This window comes from Pseudopodoces humilis, chromosome 24 (genome assembly GCF_049639895.1).
Source record: "Pseudopodoces humilis isolate 2021_Gansu_Grassland_sample_001 chromosome 24, ASM4963989v1, whole genome shotgun sequence".
NCBI lineage: Eukaryota > Metazoa > Chordata > Aves > Passeriformes > Paridae > Pseudopodoces > Pseudopodoces humilis.
The window spans coordinates 2,598,972-2,615,986 of record NC_142223.1 but is presented as its reverse complement, the minus strand read 5'-3'; the positions used below and the strand labels follow the sequence as shown (position 1 = coordinate 2,615,986).

The following is a 17,015-nucleotide window of genomic DNA, read 5'->3' as shown; positions in this document are numbered from 1 at the left end:
ACTACTTCAAATCATTCTCTTGGATGTTGCCATGTTCTACTAGTTTTATTATCATAAAGGGCAAAAATAAAACAATACTAGAAACATCAAAAGGCCTTGAAAGTGCTGAAGGAGACACACAAACATTTTACTCTCAGACATGTTACAGCTACATGAATACTTCCCAAGTGCCATAGTTCAAATAAAAATATATTCATACAAATTTAAAAAAAATACAATTTATATACACACACCATGGAATTAGCTTACATCATTTCATAACAAAAAACAGTGCAAAAGAAAACCACAAATGGAAAGGTAAGTTGCTACCACTGGAATGGTTCACAGTAATTAATAATAGTAAATAATAATTCAAAACTGCATAATTAACACTGCACAGGAAACCACGAGGCAAGGGAGAAGGCCCCAGACTAAGCCCCTAACCTTGCCATCAGAACTAACCCAGTTCTGGGTTATCTTTCCCTTAGTGTTGCTCTGTTAAAATGTTACAGGCACCTATGTTAGAGTAAGTTTCTTGATAAATCACTAAGCAACTACAGCCAGGGTAGAAGTAGTGTGTTGTAAGAAGGGAATTAAGTAACTGAAGTGTGAGAAAAAGACTGATTCAACACAAGCTCCTTGGCATCAGTCCTCATCAGAAGGGAAATGCTGCATCTCCAAATGTCAGCTGAACTTGAAATTCCTTTTCTGCAGGCTACAGAATAGTAACTGGACACTGAGATTTCCCTTTAGAGCAGCTGACAGGGTCACCCACCATCCTCACTGAAAATTTCTTTACTGAAAGAATGAAAGGGTGTGTTTTCCAGCTGAAACATTTGAATAAGATGCCCAGACAGAGCAGACAGTGCTGCCAACAGGTACTTGGGGAAGCATCTGGTGCCCAGAAAAACCTCAACAAGATTCTCCAGCCTGACTTGTCTGAATTGACCAACTCTAGCCTCAGCAGCAAAGACATCCTGCAGCAAAATACCCTGCTGTTTGTGTAAAGAAATAAAATAGGACCAGCTCATGGCAAACAACCTAAGGAGCCTTATTCATGTGCAGGAAGAGGAACCCTCCCTTCCACACACACTCAACATGAGCAAGAGGAAAAACATTTGTCATGGGGGGACACAGGGCATTCTTGACAGGTGCTCTAACAGTACAGGATTGCCAATTCCACATGAGTGATCTGAAATCCCACAAAATCCCACAGGATTGTTACGATTCGTAACTACTCAGGAGCACAAATCTTTTGAATGAAAGGTAGCCTAACATAAGCATATTTCAAATGTAGAGTCCAACTTCAGGGAGTGCAAATTGGTGCTGGAAGATTCCTGGGACAGCTCAGTGCAAGACCAGAGCTCAGGGAAAAGGCATTTTAGACAACACCTGCAGAGACTATCCTGACAGAACAAACATCCTTACTCTACTTAAAGGGAAAGAAGTCACAAATCAAAGAGTAGTAGCTGATGCCAACTCCTATTCTCTAAGGAAACAGAGAAAATCAACAATTGCCTTTCTTCTGTCCCAATTCCCACCTAAGCAGCTCCTTATGGCAGACAACAGGTTAACTGGATGGCTCAGAGGCTGAAGTAGAAGCTTTTCTGGAATACATTCCCCATGTAACTTGTCCCAGGATCTTGGCTGAGAGAATGCTCTGTGCTTTATCAAGCCAATCAGCCCTGCAGTCCCTGAGGCACAGCACTGGCTTCCCACTGAGGGTTATCTGCACAGAGAACTCAGGAGGGCAGGTACCTGCTGGAACAATACAGGTGCTGGCCAGGATGGTACCTGCTAAAGCACTGAACTGGCTCCAACTGGTTCCTAAGTGCTGATTTTACCCTTATGGGTTGCAAACATTATCCCAAACATTTTTAGAGCACAGACAGCCCCACTTATCACCTGTAGGAGATCCTGCCTTAGTCACCAGCACTAAGTATCCCTCCTTATGGCAGCCTGAAACTACAGCAGTTCCTTCATGACACAGAGATAACTCAACCAAGCCCAGAGACCGTCAGTTCTGTTTGCCTCCAGCAACACTTCTCCATGCTCTCAGGATGTGGAGTTCCCTGGTCTCTGACTCCAGCTGGAAAGGTGCACCAGGCTCTCACTGTTTGAGCAGTGCAAGGACAAAGTGCCTACAAATGCCAAGAAATGCAGGAATGTCGAAGTGGAGTGCCACCAAGCATCTCAGAACAGTCTCTTACAGGGAAATATCAACAGCTAACAGGAAAGAGATATCCCTTTCTCTGAGATGCTTTGCAAATGTATTAAACATTCATAAACCCAAACAGTAACTGAAATGTAACCATTTTGAACTCCAAATCTGCTGAGCTGCTCTCAAAAGTCATCTGCTGTCAAAAACATCACAGAAGAAACACTTCCTCATGAAAGAAGGACAGAAATTAATGAATCCAGAGTGAAAAAACATGGGCAAAGGATATATATATAGAAAAGAAGTATGTCTGTCTTGCAAAGACAGGTGTATTTCCAAAATGCTGGATTTTTTAATACTGCTTTTGCAAGAAACCACCCTCCAGAGCAGCTACTTGATATCTGCAAACTTCAGTATCTCCTCTCAGCGGTGACAGCAACCGCCTTCTCACACTAATAAGGCAACAGTTGCAGGAAAAAGGGAGGAAGAGGAAAAGGGAGACATACAGGAGGAAGGGAAAGATGCTGCAGTTCTTTGCCCAGAGTAAGGGCAGTGGAGGGAAATGGTTCTTTTTTCCAACTCTCCAGAAAACCCCAACACAAAACGGCAGAACACGCAGTGTCAGGACAACATCTGATGGAAGGAGATAACTGGGGGAAAGGGGAAGAAAACACCTGGATCAAGAGTTGTCAAACCAAGTGCCTGAGGCCAATCAACAGCTCTGGGCTCAGGCAGCTCCTCTAATTCTCTGGCAAGCAAGATGTTTTCCAGTTCCCCAGGCTTGATATGCATGTGAGAAGCCAAACGGCGAGTCCTGGGCCTGGTGCGGCCCAAGCAGAATGCGAGTGTGTGTGCAGGCTTGGAGGAGGGAGGAAGCCACACTGACAGAGGGGCAGGGGCATCAAATGGTCTGATAGTGTTGTCTCAGTCTTGCCTGCAGGAATTCATGGGTCAGGTTGTGCCGAGTGATTATCCCAACAACCTTAAACAGGAAGAAAAGAGGAAGAAAAGATAAAAGTCAATATCAGAGATGCGCCACTAAGAGACATCCATAATAAAGTGGTTGTTCTTTTCAACACCCCAAAAAGAGGAAACCTGAAAGCAGTTCTTGACCAATGCTGAGTTAAAGTGGATTCAAGTTGAAATTCACAGAAACAAAGTCCCTCCCCTCTCCCAACATTTACTCTCCAGGCAAGGATGCTGATTTAACTACACCCAAACAGTGTAACCACTGTTATGGTGTCTGGCACCAGCAGGAAGGGAAATCCTTTCCATGTCAGATGGCATAAGGATGTAAAATCCTTCAGGAAGTGAAAACTGCAGTTGGAAATAACAAAGCTGTCTTTTAGGGCTTCATTCAAGACATTTCTCATATTACACATGGCATGACTTCAGATAGCTCCTATCAGATACATTCAAGGAAGCTCTAAAGGCCAAAACAGAGAAATGGCCAATTCTAGCTAAGAGGTGACTGCACACTGGCAGGTGACAAAAGGGACCCCCTCCCAGCCTGCTGTGGATGCAGTCAAACCACTCGTTTCAGCTGATGAAACACCTCACTGATTTTACACATAGAAAGATTTTAGAACTAGGCTGTTCTCTAGTACTGCAAGAGCATCTTGTACTAAACTGGGACAAGCCAATATCTCCTGTGTGCAACTCATAGGCCTTGCAGAGTAACTATGGGGAACCCTGAGGCAGAAAAAGCAGTGCTGCCTTACAACAGACCACATCAGGCTTAAGGGAAACAGTTCCTCATTGTGGTTATAGGAGGCTGCTGACATCTACTGACTGTTCCTGAGCATTGTAGATGGCAGAGACAAGGACAGTGAGTCAAACACAAACCATTTAAACACTCCTTTGCTTTGCTGCTCCTTTGAGTAGGAACAGAATACAACTCCCTTCCTACAGAAAAACCTCTTGCCCCGACATACAGGAAATTTTGCTCCTGGCTTTGAATAAAGCTGTGAAAGGAAAGGCAAATTAGTAGCTTCTGATGAGCTCAAGGCCTCTCAACAGATATGAAAATGGGACAGCTTCTGTCCCACACAGAGCTTCTGAGACAGGAGAGATGCACACCCAGCTCTTTGCAGGTAAAGGGGAAGCAGGCTAGGACCCAAAAGATGGCAACAGTCACAGTAATCAAGCCTTCATGGCCCTAAAAAAATCACATTCTGATCTCTTTAAAGCATTTCTGTTTGATGTTAGAAAAGATCTTAATTGTCCCAAAGATGGAAAATGTTGCACAAATACTGTGGCTTCCTTGCTCTGCTAAGACAAGACAAGGACTCACCTCTCCAACTGCATTCACAACCGGTAAATGCCTGAGTCCCATTGTCCTGAACAGGTTGAAGACTTGTGACACATGAGTATTTGGAGAGACAGTAAAGGGTGATGGGTTCATGTATGGGGTGACATCCTAAGAAAGAAAAACCATCATGTTATTTACCAGAGGCATTTTCACTGTTTTTGGGAATCATTAACAAGCAACTCCTACAAGTCCTCCACGGCACTGATGCCTGGACAGAATATTTGACTGTGGTCATCTTCTATTTCTGCACTAATATGACACTAATTTGGTTTGGTTTGTTGAGAAGCATTGGACAGGCAACACCTTATTTTAGAAGTAAAGCACAAATGGACACTGTTACCTCACAGCAGAGGATTTCCACATGCAGAGAAAGCTGAGCGCTTGAGGAGCACAGGATGTTGGTCACTGCACCAAAGAGTGTATCAAACATGCTCTCAATGTTTGTAGTTGTAAATATGTATTAGAAGACACTGTCACACTGCAGTGCATATCTTACCACTATCATACGAGGGTTCAGCAATGTGAGGTCCAGATCATGGATATCTGGATAGCGGGGATAATCCTCTGACATCTCTGCGTGGGACAGACGGGGCTGACTTGCACTCTGCAATTGAAAGAAACTCCTGTCTCACCATTCCAGACAATGCAAGCAGCACAGCAAACCATGCTCCCTAATTGTTTCCCCAGATCTCCTCCCACACCCACATCCACCTTCTGCAGAAGTGCTGTTACCCAAACCTATGCAGACTTTTAGCTGATAGAGAATGGACCTGCTCCCCAACCTCTGACAAATCTACACTCGACACTGGAGGGCAGCAGAAACCAGCCTTGTGGGAGCTGGGCCTCAGATACTCTCACTGATCTCAGTGACACAGCTGACATTGCTCTGCTAAGACCTCTACACACAGCAGTAAACCACACAGTACATACCACTGGGTGCTCTGTTTGCATTTAATATCTGCCCTCTATTCTCCAGTTCTGCATATCCTTATGCCATAGATTAATATCTTATATTCTTCGTATCTTCATGCAACAAATGAGTCTGCTGGATTACTTTTTAAACACTGGCTGTCCTTTCCTTAGGGATATTTTCAACTTCCTTTACCCTAAGAGCTGTAAGAGTGAATTCACATTACCTGTCTGCAACTTTTAGAATACACATGCATTCCTTAAAGTGTAAAAATAGATATATTCTTTTTGGCAGCCCATGAACATTGTTCCCAGCCTCCTCAGCTGAGAAGGCAGGGATGTCTCTGCTGCAATTCCTGAACAGGAAGACTCACCGACTGGCTCTCGGAGTAGCAAACCCCCCGGTCAAGAAGGGTGACCAGCTGTGAGCGCAAGATCAAGCCATGGAAGGTCAAAGGTCTGAAGCGTTCCTCCATGGTCCACTCCTCACTGGGAGACTGGTCAGGGTACAGGTTGGGGTAAGGAGTGTATCTGTGATGGATTAAACACCATGTGTTACAAGCTTCACATACCCCAACTCCCAAAAGAGCAGCTATTTCAGCTCTTTGCAGCTTTCTCCTGAACACTTCAGGGACTCTTGCTAGGGACAAGCAAGTCTTCAATCCACAAAAAAAAAATAGGAGAGAGGGGTCAAGAGCCATGAAGTGGTCAGAGCAGCAGAACAGGAGTCTCCTAACTCAATTTCAAATCACTTGCTATTAAAGCAATTTTCAGTGCCAAGTTACTCAGGTTCTAATAAAAGCTGAAGCATCTGGCAAAATGTCAGGGTCAGGATGCTGCCATTCATGAAAGTCACTATCACTGACTTAGGAAATTATCCACTAGACTGTGCTTCTGCTTGGAAGTAACAGCAAGGCAAGCCTGGTGACTCAGCCCAGTTACCAGAATGTAATCATGGGATCAGTATCATGGCACCAGGTCATTAGCTGGGATTAAGTGAGCTTTCCAGAGCTCTCACGCTTTTGCAGACAAGAGGACATCGGTTTCTACAGAGACCTTCCCAGGTACTCCATCCTCTCCAGGAAATGTCTGTATAGGTGTTTGAAGGAAATGTAAGAAGTTGGACATAATCAACCCACTTGCCTGGGACTTAGTCACAGGTGTGACCCACAGCACTGGCTCCTCAGACCTGACAAATCACTTCTAAAACATGGACACCAGCACTGGCTCCACTGACATATGAAACGACAGAGACTGTATGAAACACTCTTTACAATACATCTCAACATATGGAGAAACCCTGTTTCCATACATTTGTGCCTACCAGGACCTCACCTTCTCTCCAGCATCTGTTGCAGCAGATCCTCCTTTTCAGGAGGCTCCTCTGTTGCTATGTGCTCATCACACATGTTCCTCAGCTCACTCGAAGGGTAGGATTTCATGGACTGGCTACGCTTGCGCTGCTCTCCAGCTCGGGTGAGGATGCTGGATTTCTGGATACAACAATTTTCACATACTTACTAAGCAAGTCAACAATTATCCAAGAATGACTATGAACTATTAGGTCATAGCTTTATGCCACCACATAACATGTTCATTAGCCACTGCTGCTGCAGGACTTGCAATAATAGCCAATAGGACTGTGCAATCCAGTAACAAATCCAAACGTTTCCATGTCTATGCTAAACAGATTACTTTGTCCTCTTAACTCTTGCCTCTAGGAATGCACCCCACTCTTTTGTCTCTACCATCACCCAGAGAATAGAATGAAATGGAGTTCTTAAAAATTTTGTATTGCAGTAGGTGCTTATCTCTGACCTGAATTCTGCCCAAAAGCCTAAATAACTACAGCAAAACAAAGCTCTCTGCTCTTCAACCTATCAAACAAGCAACTCTTTACCTTGAATTTGATGTTGTTACTTATCAGCTGATTTCCCTTCATGAACTCCCTCTCATTGCCCCGATTCTCTGTCACCACAGGGAAGGCATGATGGACAGTCGTGCGCAGGATGCTAACGAGGGACTGGATCCGGGTGTGTGGGTACACGTAGGTCAAGTTGGGTTCCATGATGTCACTGGCTCGTAGTCTGAAGAAACAGAAATTCAAGATTGCTGCATGCATCACATCAGTGACAGAAGTCTGGTGATGAACAAACATGGAAACAAACCAGTCCCTAAACAAGATCCTGAAGGAATCTGATGCCGTTAAGTTCTGATAGCTCCTTTTTTACCTGTATGTTCACCTTCACTGTGGTATCAGCAGTGATAGCACATCTGATTTTTTAAATTTATTTTCTTTTTATAACAAAACATTGTATCAGTAATGCACTAGAGGAAAGGTAGAATGTTCTAATTTATAATAATGTTTCTAAACACTACTGGGAAGAAACAACAGGTGGGAAGAAGATGACATTCCACAAGAAGGGAAGTCCAATGGAATGTTTTCACAAAGTTCTTGCTGAACCTCCCAAATGCACCCTGCAGATTTACATCCATCCACCCCCTCAGAAAGGGCTTCAGCATCTCTTCCCTGCTGCAGGCCTGGTGCACAAGTCCTTTCACAGCAGCCCTCACAGTTGCTCCTCAGAGCAACCAGGTTCGTTGGAGATGAAGCATCATCCTCCTGCATTAAAGCATTTCTGAGCAAGAATCCCCACCACAAACTCTAACCCACAGCCTGGCCATGAGGAGCAGCCTTACTTATCCATTTCCACCTCTGTTTCCCACTCCAGAAGAGGCACTCCTCGCAAGTTCACATGGATGTCATAGATGCCTTTGTTGAAAAAGTCTCCTGTCCACTTGGCTACCTGCATGGCAAACACAAGGTCTACTGAGTTGTTGTTCCAAGACTTCTTGGCTTATGACAGCCCTGAAAGTAATAAAGATTCAGGGCCAGCACATGTTCAAGCAATCTGCGGCAAGCCAGAGCTAAGGCCCTGCACTCACCATGAGGGTGATCATTATGGGGAGCCCATAGGTGATCTCGTTGGTGGACTCAATGAGGATGACAGTCAGGCTGATGGTCATGCGGACCACTCCTCCCAGGAATGCTGCTGCCCCGATCAGTGCAAAGGTTCCTGAGTAGATGTGATCCAGGCCAATGTAGCTAGAGCAAAGCACAGAGCCCTCAGATTAGAAAAACCTGCCTGAGAGCTCATGGTGCACCTGCAGCACATCCCTCACACGCACACTTGATGCACCTTTTGAGGAGGTTGGCGACCAGGCGTCCGAAGGCAGCCCCACAAAGCAGTGATGGTACAAACAGACCACTGGGCACAGAGATCCCATATGTCCAGCAGGAGAGTAAGAAATAGAGAAGGAAGAACAGGGATAGGGTGACTGGGCTGAAAGTACCTGCAACACAAGAAGAATCATGACTAAAGGGGTACAGGTCTGTCCAAGATAGAGTCTTGCACCATCAACCCCTCAGCTCACAGCAGGCTCATCTCACAACAGCTACTGAGCCTCCCAGTCCAAACACACAGACAATGAGTAAGTGAAAAGAGAGGAAAAGCAGGCCTTTCTTCCCATAAAGGAGACTTTCACCAGTTGTACTAGCAGTCCTCCAGAACCATGAAGGCCTGAAGATGCTCCTAGCCTTGTGGCATTGTTTCAGGTAAGATGAAGCTCTGAAGCTTAAGTGTGGGATGAGGCAGTCTCTTCTAAGTACTCACCGTCCTGGTGGAAAAGCTGCAGGATAGCTGACTCTTGAGGGTTGAAGAAGAGCGTGGCCATGTCATTGTACGTTTCATTTGGGCAAAAAAAAGTTTTGATGCTTGAATTCACATCCTCTGATATATCCTAATGCAGGACACAAAAGACACAAATAAAAATTTAAAATTCACTGTCTCCTACATTAGCCTTTGGGCAGAATGGGAATAACACTTCTGTTACTGTTAGCCTTGCTTTGGCAAGTTCAAACATCAATAGCAGACATGGGGCCTGCAACATCAATAGGCTCCTTGACTCAGAGCCTGAGTTGCTTTGTATAAAAGCACAATGTCGTTTTCATTATTACCCTAAGCTCCTGCAGCCCTCCATGGGCTCTCACTGCAGTTCTGTTATGTACTGCATGCTGTCAAAGGCTCATTACATGCCTGTGCTTCTCTGCAGGGTGAACAATATGACAGGGAATATAATCTTCACATAAGAATCTCTTACCTGCAGGCTCAGGGTGTCATTGCCACTGTGCCTGCTGGAAGACATCTGCCGGCATTCCCCCAGAACCATGGAGGCTACAAAGACCGTGACGGTGGTGGTCAGTGACACAAGCAAGCTCTCCAAGACTCTGAAAGACACAACACAAACCATACATTGAAGCCACACTCAGCACTGTAACCTATTCCCAGTTCTCAAATGACTTTGATAAGGCTGCAAGAAGCAGCAGTCACTGTAGCTTAGCATCAGAACAAGGGACGCAGCAAATCAAGTTGAATTATGACTTGGTTCCCAGGGATTGCCTTAGCTCCCCTTTTTAATTGCTTGCCCCAAAAAGAAGCTATTTCTGCCCAGAGAACACACAGCAGTCACACATGAAAAGCCCCAGGGTTCAGTAATGAGGCTGTTCACACAGAAACAATGTTCTGTACATCTTTACAGGGTCAAAGGGTAGATAGAGAGACTGTGCATCACCCTGTCCAGTCCTATCTCTTTTCTAACTACTGAAATACACTTCTTTTCTTTTTAAACCTGAGCTTTGTGTTTAGGAGATGTCTAGAGCAAACAAATAGCTACTTCCAAAATAACACAGAAGATCCCTCTCTAAATAGCACAGATACTGTGGATTTAATTAACCAACATGATTTATGAAAGTGAGATCAGCTATTCCTTCCACATCAGTTTGGACAAGGACACAAAAAAATCCTGCATGGAGACAAAGCTATGGTTTGTTCAGCCTTTATTATAAAGAGGTCCCTCCACTGCCCTTATTAGAGGGACTGCAATTATCTCTGTATCACCGAAATCATCAAAAAATTACAGAGACTGGAATATTTGGTTTCTGTGTTCACTTTTAAATTCTGTGTAGGCTTCATTTTGTGATTTTTAAAATAACCAGTCTGGGATTTCCTTCAATCCTACTCACAGGGACTTCCAGACTGATGCTTTTGCTATGGGAGCAGAGATTCCTGTGCAAGCTCAAGAGAGCACATATACCTGACCAGCTTTGGCTTGGGATGAACATTGCGCATGCGGTACTTGGCAAGTCTCTTGTTCAGGCAGTTAAAGGTGGCTCCAAGAAGGCCTCCTACAATCCCCATCAGAATGAAGAAGCCCAAGTCCACAGCTGTCCAGAGGTGGCATTTCTTATCAGACTCAGAGCACTGTGCAGGAAAAGCATAGAAAAAAGCATTAAAGTAATTGCTGCAGTTTCCTACCAATGCTTCTGTCTCCATTACTAGAGATTTTGAGTAGCTAAAACTAAAGGGGAACAATTCTGTCTGAGGGTATCAACGTATTGCAGCTAAGTATCAAGTGCCTTCCACTGAAATACACGTGTCAAAAGAAGCCTCCAAACTAACAGACAGAAGAAACACAGGGCTAAGAAAAGACTGGAGCATGGGGAAGTAACAATAAATCTTACCTTAAACTCCCCAAAGTTCAGCAGCCCAGGGAGCTGGAAAGACCCCCAGCTTCCAAACTGAATCCCAGAGCGGAAAAAATTTAGGGTGAAGGTGGCAGCCATGGAACAGAAAAGCTGTGAAAGGAGAACAAAAAACAAAAAAAAAGGAAAACAAATGTTCCTAAAATTAAGATTGGTACAGTCAGTTCTTTGCTGAGACTTATGGCTGGGGGAAGGAACTGACTGTGGAAGAGCTCAAGCTGCAGACTGCCCAGGCACAAAAGCCCCTCTCTCCCAGGTATACTAAATCTGCTGCCTAAAGCTGTCCCATAGTTCCAGATAATACCAGGCTCATCTCTGCCCTTGGTCTGTAGTAGTTCTGGAATACCGATGGAGCAGACAACCTCCCTCCTGCCAAGAGAGCTCAGGAAGAGACAGGATAATCTGAATGCCCTCATGGATAAGCCCCTACCAAGGGGAGCCCTCTTCTTAAGGAAGAGACAGACAGCCAGAATCATCACTCACCACTTTCCATGTAAGTCCCTGGTTCCAGAAGGAGGAACCCTCTTCCAGACTAAAAAGAGTGCCTCCAATTGGGGCTCCAAAGGCAGCCGCAACTCCTGCAGCTGCTCCAGCAGATACAAAATCCCTTTTATCCCTGAAATGAAGAGAAGAACAATCTCAGTTTAGCAAATTAGAGCTCTGGAGATGCTTAGGTTCTGCAATGTAAAAGATCATCCCCATTTATGGATATATCCCAGGGATTCAGGAATGAGAGCTGGGAGCAAAGCTGGTCGTGGCAGACCATTTTGTTTATTTGTTTATTAAGCTGAAGCATCTTGCTCTTTCTGTAGAGTACAAACATAGAGCAGAACTCTGGTACTACACAACTGCCAGGTGTGTGAGGAACCATCCCAAACCATGGACTTCAGTGTAATTTGGAAGAATTACAGAGATGAAAGTGCAAGAATTTGTTCACATTCAGGAGAACTAGCTTTCTCTGTAGTATATCCTAATCAGAAGGGGTGAGTAACTGAGCTTTCAACCATCTACATGACAGGTTTGAAATGGGTAGAGATCTGCTGAGCAGCACAAGAGAACATCTGTGAGCATGAAGATCAGAGCAGCTTGGAAGAGTCACATCCTGGTGTTGTCTTGCTGCAGAATAACTGCAGAACTCTAGAAAGAGACTGATAAAACAACTGACTGGTTCAGCCCAGCCCACCACCCTTCTCCCAAGGAAGTCTGCTCACTCATCCTCCTCTCCCCTCCTCCACATCCTGGGTACAGTACCTGTCACTTCGGAAATAGGGAAAGTTAAACTGGATCTTCCTCAAAGAGATGCTCTGGAACTACAAACAAAGTAAAGATTTAGAAACACAGGAGATAGAAACTTACTCTTCCAAAGCAGTAGTGTGACCAGGACAGTGATTCAGGCCAGCACTAACCTGTGGCAAGCCTGCACCCACAACAGCACCGCTGTGAATCATTGGACCCTCCTTCCCGACAAAAAGACCTGGAAAAACAGGGCTCATGAGGAAACACACTTATCCCACTGCCTCCCTCCCTTGCTGACAAGGCCAGAAGAGATCAGCCCTGTGCCCCACCACTCCCATGCCATGGCACAGCTCAGTGTGCCAAGCCTGCAGCTTCTCACATGGAGGTGCTGACCTCCTGCTCTCTCAACAACCCCAAATGTTTGTGAAGACTTGCAGAGATTCTGCACTCCAAGTGGGTGGAATCATTGAAAAACCACTGTTACAAGGACTCTGAACTCTTCAGGTTATTCTGCCCTGTTGCCTTCAGGCTGCTCCTGACAATGTGTCCTGGAACATTCCACGTCTCTCTCCTGGATTCTGCCACAAAGAGTCACATCTGACTAGCCCACTCAGAAAAACACCTTTTTCCCCTCATAGTCCTGATCCTTCTGTTTATTCTCTATAAATGCACTCAGGGCTCATGACTCTGCTACAAATCACCAAAATTATTTTACTGGAAAGACAGGGCCCTCTGTGCCCTATGTAAGCAGGGAAAGCATTTATTCCCCTTCAGTGACTCCTTCCCCCAGTAAGATCAACACACCAGAGCCCTCCTTACCTCCTGCCACACTGAAGAGCACTCCTGTAGCTTTGCACACCACTGTCCGCAGACGCACAACCCCTGGAACCTTCACTCCATTGAGGTAGCACTTAATTTCAGGAATTCCTGACCCAGCTGCTACAGGCTACGGAAAAGAAACACTGACATTACGGTACACTGATTTCATACCTGACCAACAACATCTCATCAGAGAGCAAAGGACCAAGAGACCCTGCTTAGCTAAATCAAATAGCACTGTGAAGCTAGTTTGATGTTTTGGGGCAGAAAGTGTTTTTAGCAAGGATATTTCATATCAAGGAACTGTGTGAGAGGAAAGGAAAGTTGTGTAAAGAGCAGCAATGGACTGAAGTCTTACTTGGATCAGGACGAGAAGACTGGCAAGAAAAACAAAGGTCAGGTTGAACCCCAGCAGCTCCAACAAGGACAGTGCAAGGCAGCCTTTCTCAGTGCATTCCTCCACCGCTGCAGGGATCAAGGTCAAGGAAAACAACATTCCCCACACACACCAATACCTGGTACATTAATACCAAGTATTAATCACTTGGTAATATCTGGGCCTCCCACTGGCATCAAGAGCCAAGCTTGAGCTTCCTAATGCAACCAGAGCAGCTAACACAACCTGTCAGGAAGCCAGGTTTCCTTTTCAAAGCTCACTACTGAATTATGAGGAAGGGAAACCACTCATTCTTTCAGTCTCTGTTTATGTACCTGATACTGGAAGCATTTCTTGGTTTCAAGGGCTGAATTACATAAGCAAGTTGAAAACTTGCTTAATCATGAACAACATGCCCAGTGGCAGAATTGTGAGTCAGCTGTTTTGAGCAAAACATAGGAACAGAAAGGAAAAGGTCACTTGAGTCTAGCAAGGCCCAAGGTAAAAGATACAGCTCTGTACCACCTGAAACTTGAGCTGGGTAAAGAGCCGCACAAAGAAATCCACAAAGAGGCCCACCTGGGAAAAAGAAGACAGAATTGCCATCAGGAATTTCTACATACAAATAACAAATATCACCCTCTAGTTAACCCTCTAGTTAGTTTTACCAGAAATATTTAAGCAGGGAAGAACAGAAGATGAAAAAGACAAAAGAAGCATCGTGCAGAGTAAAACAGCTTTAGAAACTCTTCCCTCTCCCTCACTGGTACAGATCCATCCTAGAATTATTCCTGAAGAGATGCACTTCTGCATCTGATTAGTAGTCTTAGTAAAGTACTAATCTGGCAGCATTTTTAATACCCTCAACATACTTAAGGGTACAGAAGAAAACTGGTATTTAATTGAGGCATAAACTGTCATCCTTTTTTATTATGTTGTTTGCTTTGGACAAGTTTTCCTGTTTGCAAAATTAAAGGATATGCCAGACTACTTTAAAAAGAAAACCATGCAAGTTCTAAAAGAAAAAGCTTCCTGAAAAATAGTCATGCTGTAATTCCCAGAAGACAACTCCAGCTACTAAGCTCTCATGACCATGAAAGAGAATGCTTCCTCTTCTTTACTCCTTAGCCACTGACTTCTAAATTATTCCTGCTTAGTCTCCTGAATATTCCTCATTCCCCAAAGAGCACGATCCTTACCAGTCCTGTACAGACTCCAATAGCAAAAACCAGCACCCACTTCACTGCTTCGTATCTCTGGGCTTTCTGTTTGGAAAGAGAATTAAAAAAAAAAAAAAATCAAATAAAATAAAAGCAACACAGAAACAGGGATTTTCTGGAAGGTGGGTTTAGGCTCGACAGCTCAACAGCCAGAAGGATAAATTAACAGAAGATTGTGACAACAGCAAGTTGAAAATAGGACACTGAAAGACTCAACATCTTGCTCTCTTTAAACCTGAAGATAACAAGAGATGCTGGGAGCTATAATCTCCACAATATTTTTTGTAATAGTGAAACTAGGAGAACACATATAATTTCTGTCATAAAGAAGAAAAAAACCATAAAACTTCCTGCAGTGGAGGAATGACATTCACAGAATGACCTGGGTTGGAAGGGACCTTAAAGCTCATGGACAGGAACAACTTCTCCTTCCAGGCTGTGTCAAAGCCACATCCAAAAAGTCTTTGAACACTTCCACAGTTTCTCTAGATAATTTCCATAGTTTTAACTTATGAAAGAACAAGGTCCTACCTTGTTGTCCATGCTCTCCAAAATTTCCAAGTAGGGGTCATTGATACAGCGATCATAATCCAGGCTCTGAAATGCCAAAAGGTCAATTTAGGAGAATCAGCTGCAACAGATGGTGAAAAAAGTATGTCTAGAAGACCTTGTTAAAGACTACAGAAGTCATTACTACCCCCACAGTAGATTTTCCAAACAACAGTAGGAGAAAGTACTCCTGGAAACAACTTCAAATATTTTGATCATTCAGACCCTGAAAACCACAAAGTGAAAGAAAAGAACTATTTCACTGCTCAAGCTGAGAGAGACAGGGAAACAAACAGAAGCACAACTGATTTATATATCTTTATGTTAGAGAAGTCACATTGTATAGTTTTATACTTCTTTAAGTGTCTCCACTTTGACAGTGCAGAGGATCACACTGGATCTTTATATCCACCCTCTCACCGCAACTGCTAGGAGCACTAGCTAGGAACTCCTCTCCAGATGAACAGTATCAATTCTTCAGTTTATCACAGCAGGACATTAACAGCAATAGTTTCCCAATCACACTCATGGAACTCCACCAGTTCTATCCATATCTTCACCTTTCCAAGCCAAGCAGTAACAGGCTGGGCTGGTGACACCCATAGTGACAGCAACTGCTCTAAATACTTCAGGGCCACCATACAGTGATGCAAAAAGCAAAAATCTCCTGTAAGCAGCAGAATCTGATATATGGGAACATCTGCTGTGAACCAGCATGACAACACAGCCAGCAGAAAGGCAACAGTGACCAAGAAGGTACAGATGCTCTCTACAGTCACCAGAAAACAAGGCCACCAGAGCCTGTGAATCTCACATTGAAGAAGTGAGAAAATGCATCAGACTCTGAAAATGAATTTTCTCAACAAGAGTCTGACTTGAGAGCAGCCATTCAACCTACTCACAGGGCTTCATCCCAGAAACATACAAAGACAAGGAATGGTTCCATGCAAGCACAGCAACTCCTGGTATTTCTGCTGATGCCAATGCAACCTAGTGATCCATACTGACTACCTGCCCTATTACAAACTCAAACAGATCAAAACCTGTCTGCACTTCTTATCATATTAATATTAGGCTGTTATTAGTTAATTCCCCACCTCATAGTCTTTGCGTGGAAGGATCTCATCCTCCTCTTCATGAGTTTCTCCTAGGATTGTCTGCAAAACAAATGCAGGAAAGGAAAATCATGAAGGGAACGAATGCATCAACAGCTGTTCACGAACACTGGCAGCAATGTCAAAATTACAGAAGTCCTATACCATTGTTTTTTATAAATTGAGAGTGTGTATTACCAGATCACCACTTTGTGGTAACGCTAAAGGGTCTTACCTTACAGCTTGTCCCTCACCCAGAACACACATAACTTGTATATAGGAGCTCCCGACAACAAAGTCCTAACCCACATCCCGTTTCCTTCACAGCAACAGGTTACAGGGGAGCACAGGACAACAATTTTGAAGAAAGCACTCTGCAGTGCTAGACTCAGAAAGAGCCCCTGCCAGCACCACTCCTCCGTACAGCTGCAAGGAGCAAAAGCTTCAGGGGTTGGGATACGAGGCCCAGACAAAGAATGCGGGCCGGGGTAGGGACAGCGCGGGGCTCCGGCACTGGCGGTGGAGTACCAGGCCCGGCAGTAAAAGGAGTAGGAACGGGCTGTGGCGCCGGGACGAGCATCGCAGGAGAGACTGAGCCAGAAGCAGCACCCTGAGGTGCCGACACCGCGCCCTGAGGCGCCGGGCCCAACACTACAGCAGCGCTCAGCGCCCGCCCTCAGGCGCTCCCCAGAACCGGGCGGGGCCGGGCCGAGACCCGGGCTGAAGGGGCTCCGCCAGTACGTACGAGGGGGGGTGGGGGAC

The 17,015-nt window shown here is 44.7% G+C and overlaps 1 protein-coding gene across 1 annotated transcript; it reads right to left on the bottom strand.

Moving 5' to 3' along the window:
* Nucleotides 1-106: 106 nt before the first annotated feature.
* On the bottom strand, nt 107-16,332 carry CLCN6 (Cl-/H+ antiporter 6). The gene is made up of 22 exons (XM_005528393.3): nt 16,257-16,332; nt 15,142-15,207; nt 14,590-14,655; nt 13,903-13,969; nt 13,373-13,479; nt 13,015-13,141; nt 12,366-12,433; nt 12,211-12,269; nt 11,443-11,575; nt 10,939-11,052; nt 10,512-10,678; nt 9,519-9,645; nt 9,032-9,158; nt 8,558-8,711; nt 8,304-8,463; nt 8,058-8,164; nt 7,258-7,444; nt 6,693-6,850; nt 5,732-5,888; nt 4,945-5,052; nt 4,431-4,556; nt 107-3,119 (listed from the first exon to the last, which is right to left on the bottom strand). The coding sequence occupies exons 2-22, from the start codon at nt 15,151-15,153 to the stop codon at nt 3,039-3,041; spliced, it is 2,412 nt and encodes an 803-aa protein (XP_005528450.2). The 5' UTR covers nt 15,154-15,207; nt 16,257-16,332; the 3' UTR covers nt 107-3,038.
* Between the last annotated feature and the right edge of the window lie 683 nt (nt 16,333-17,015).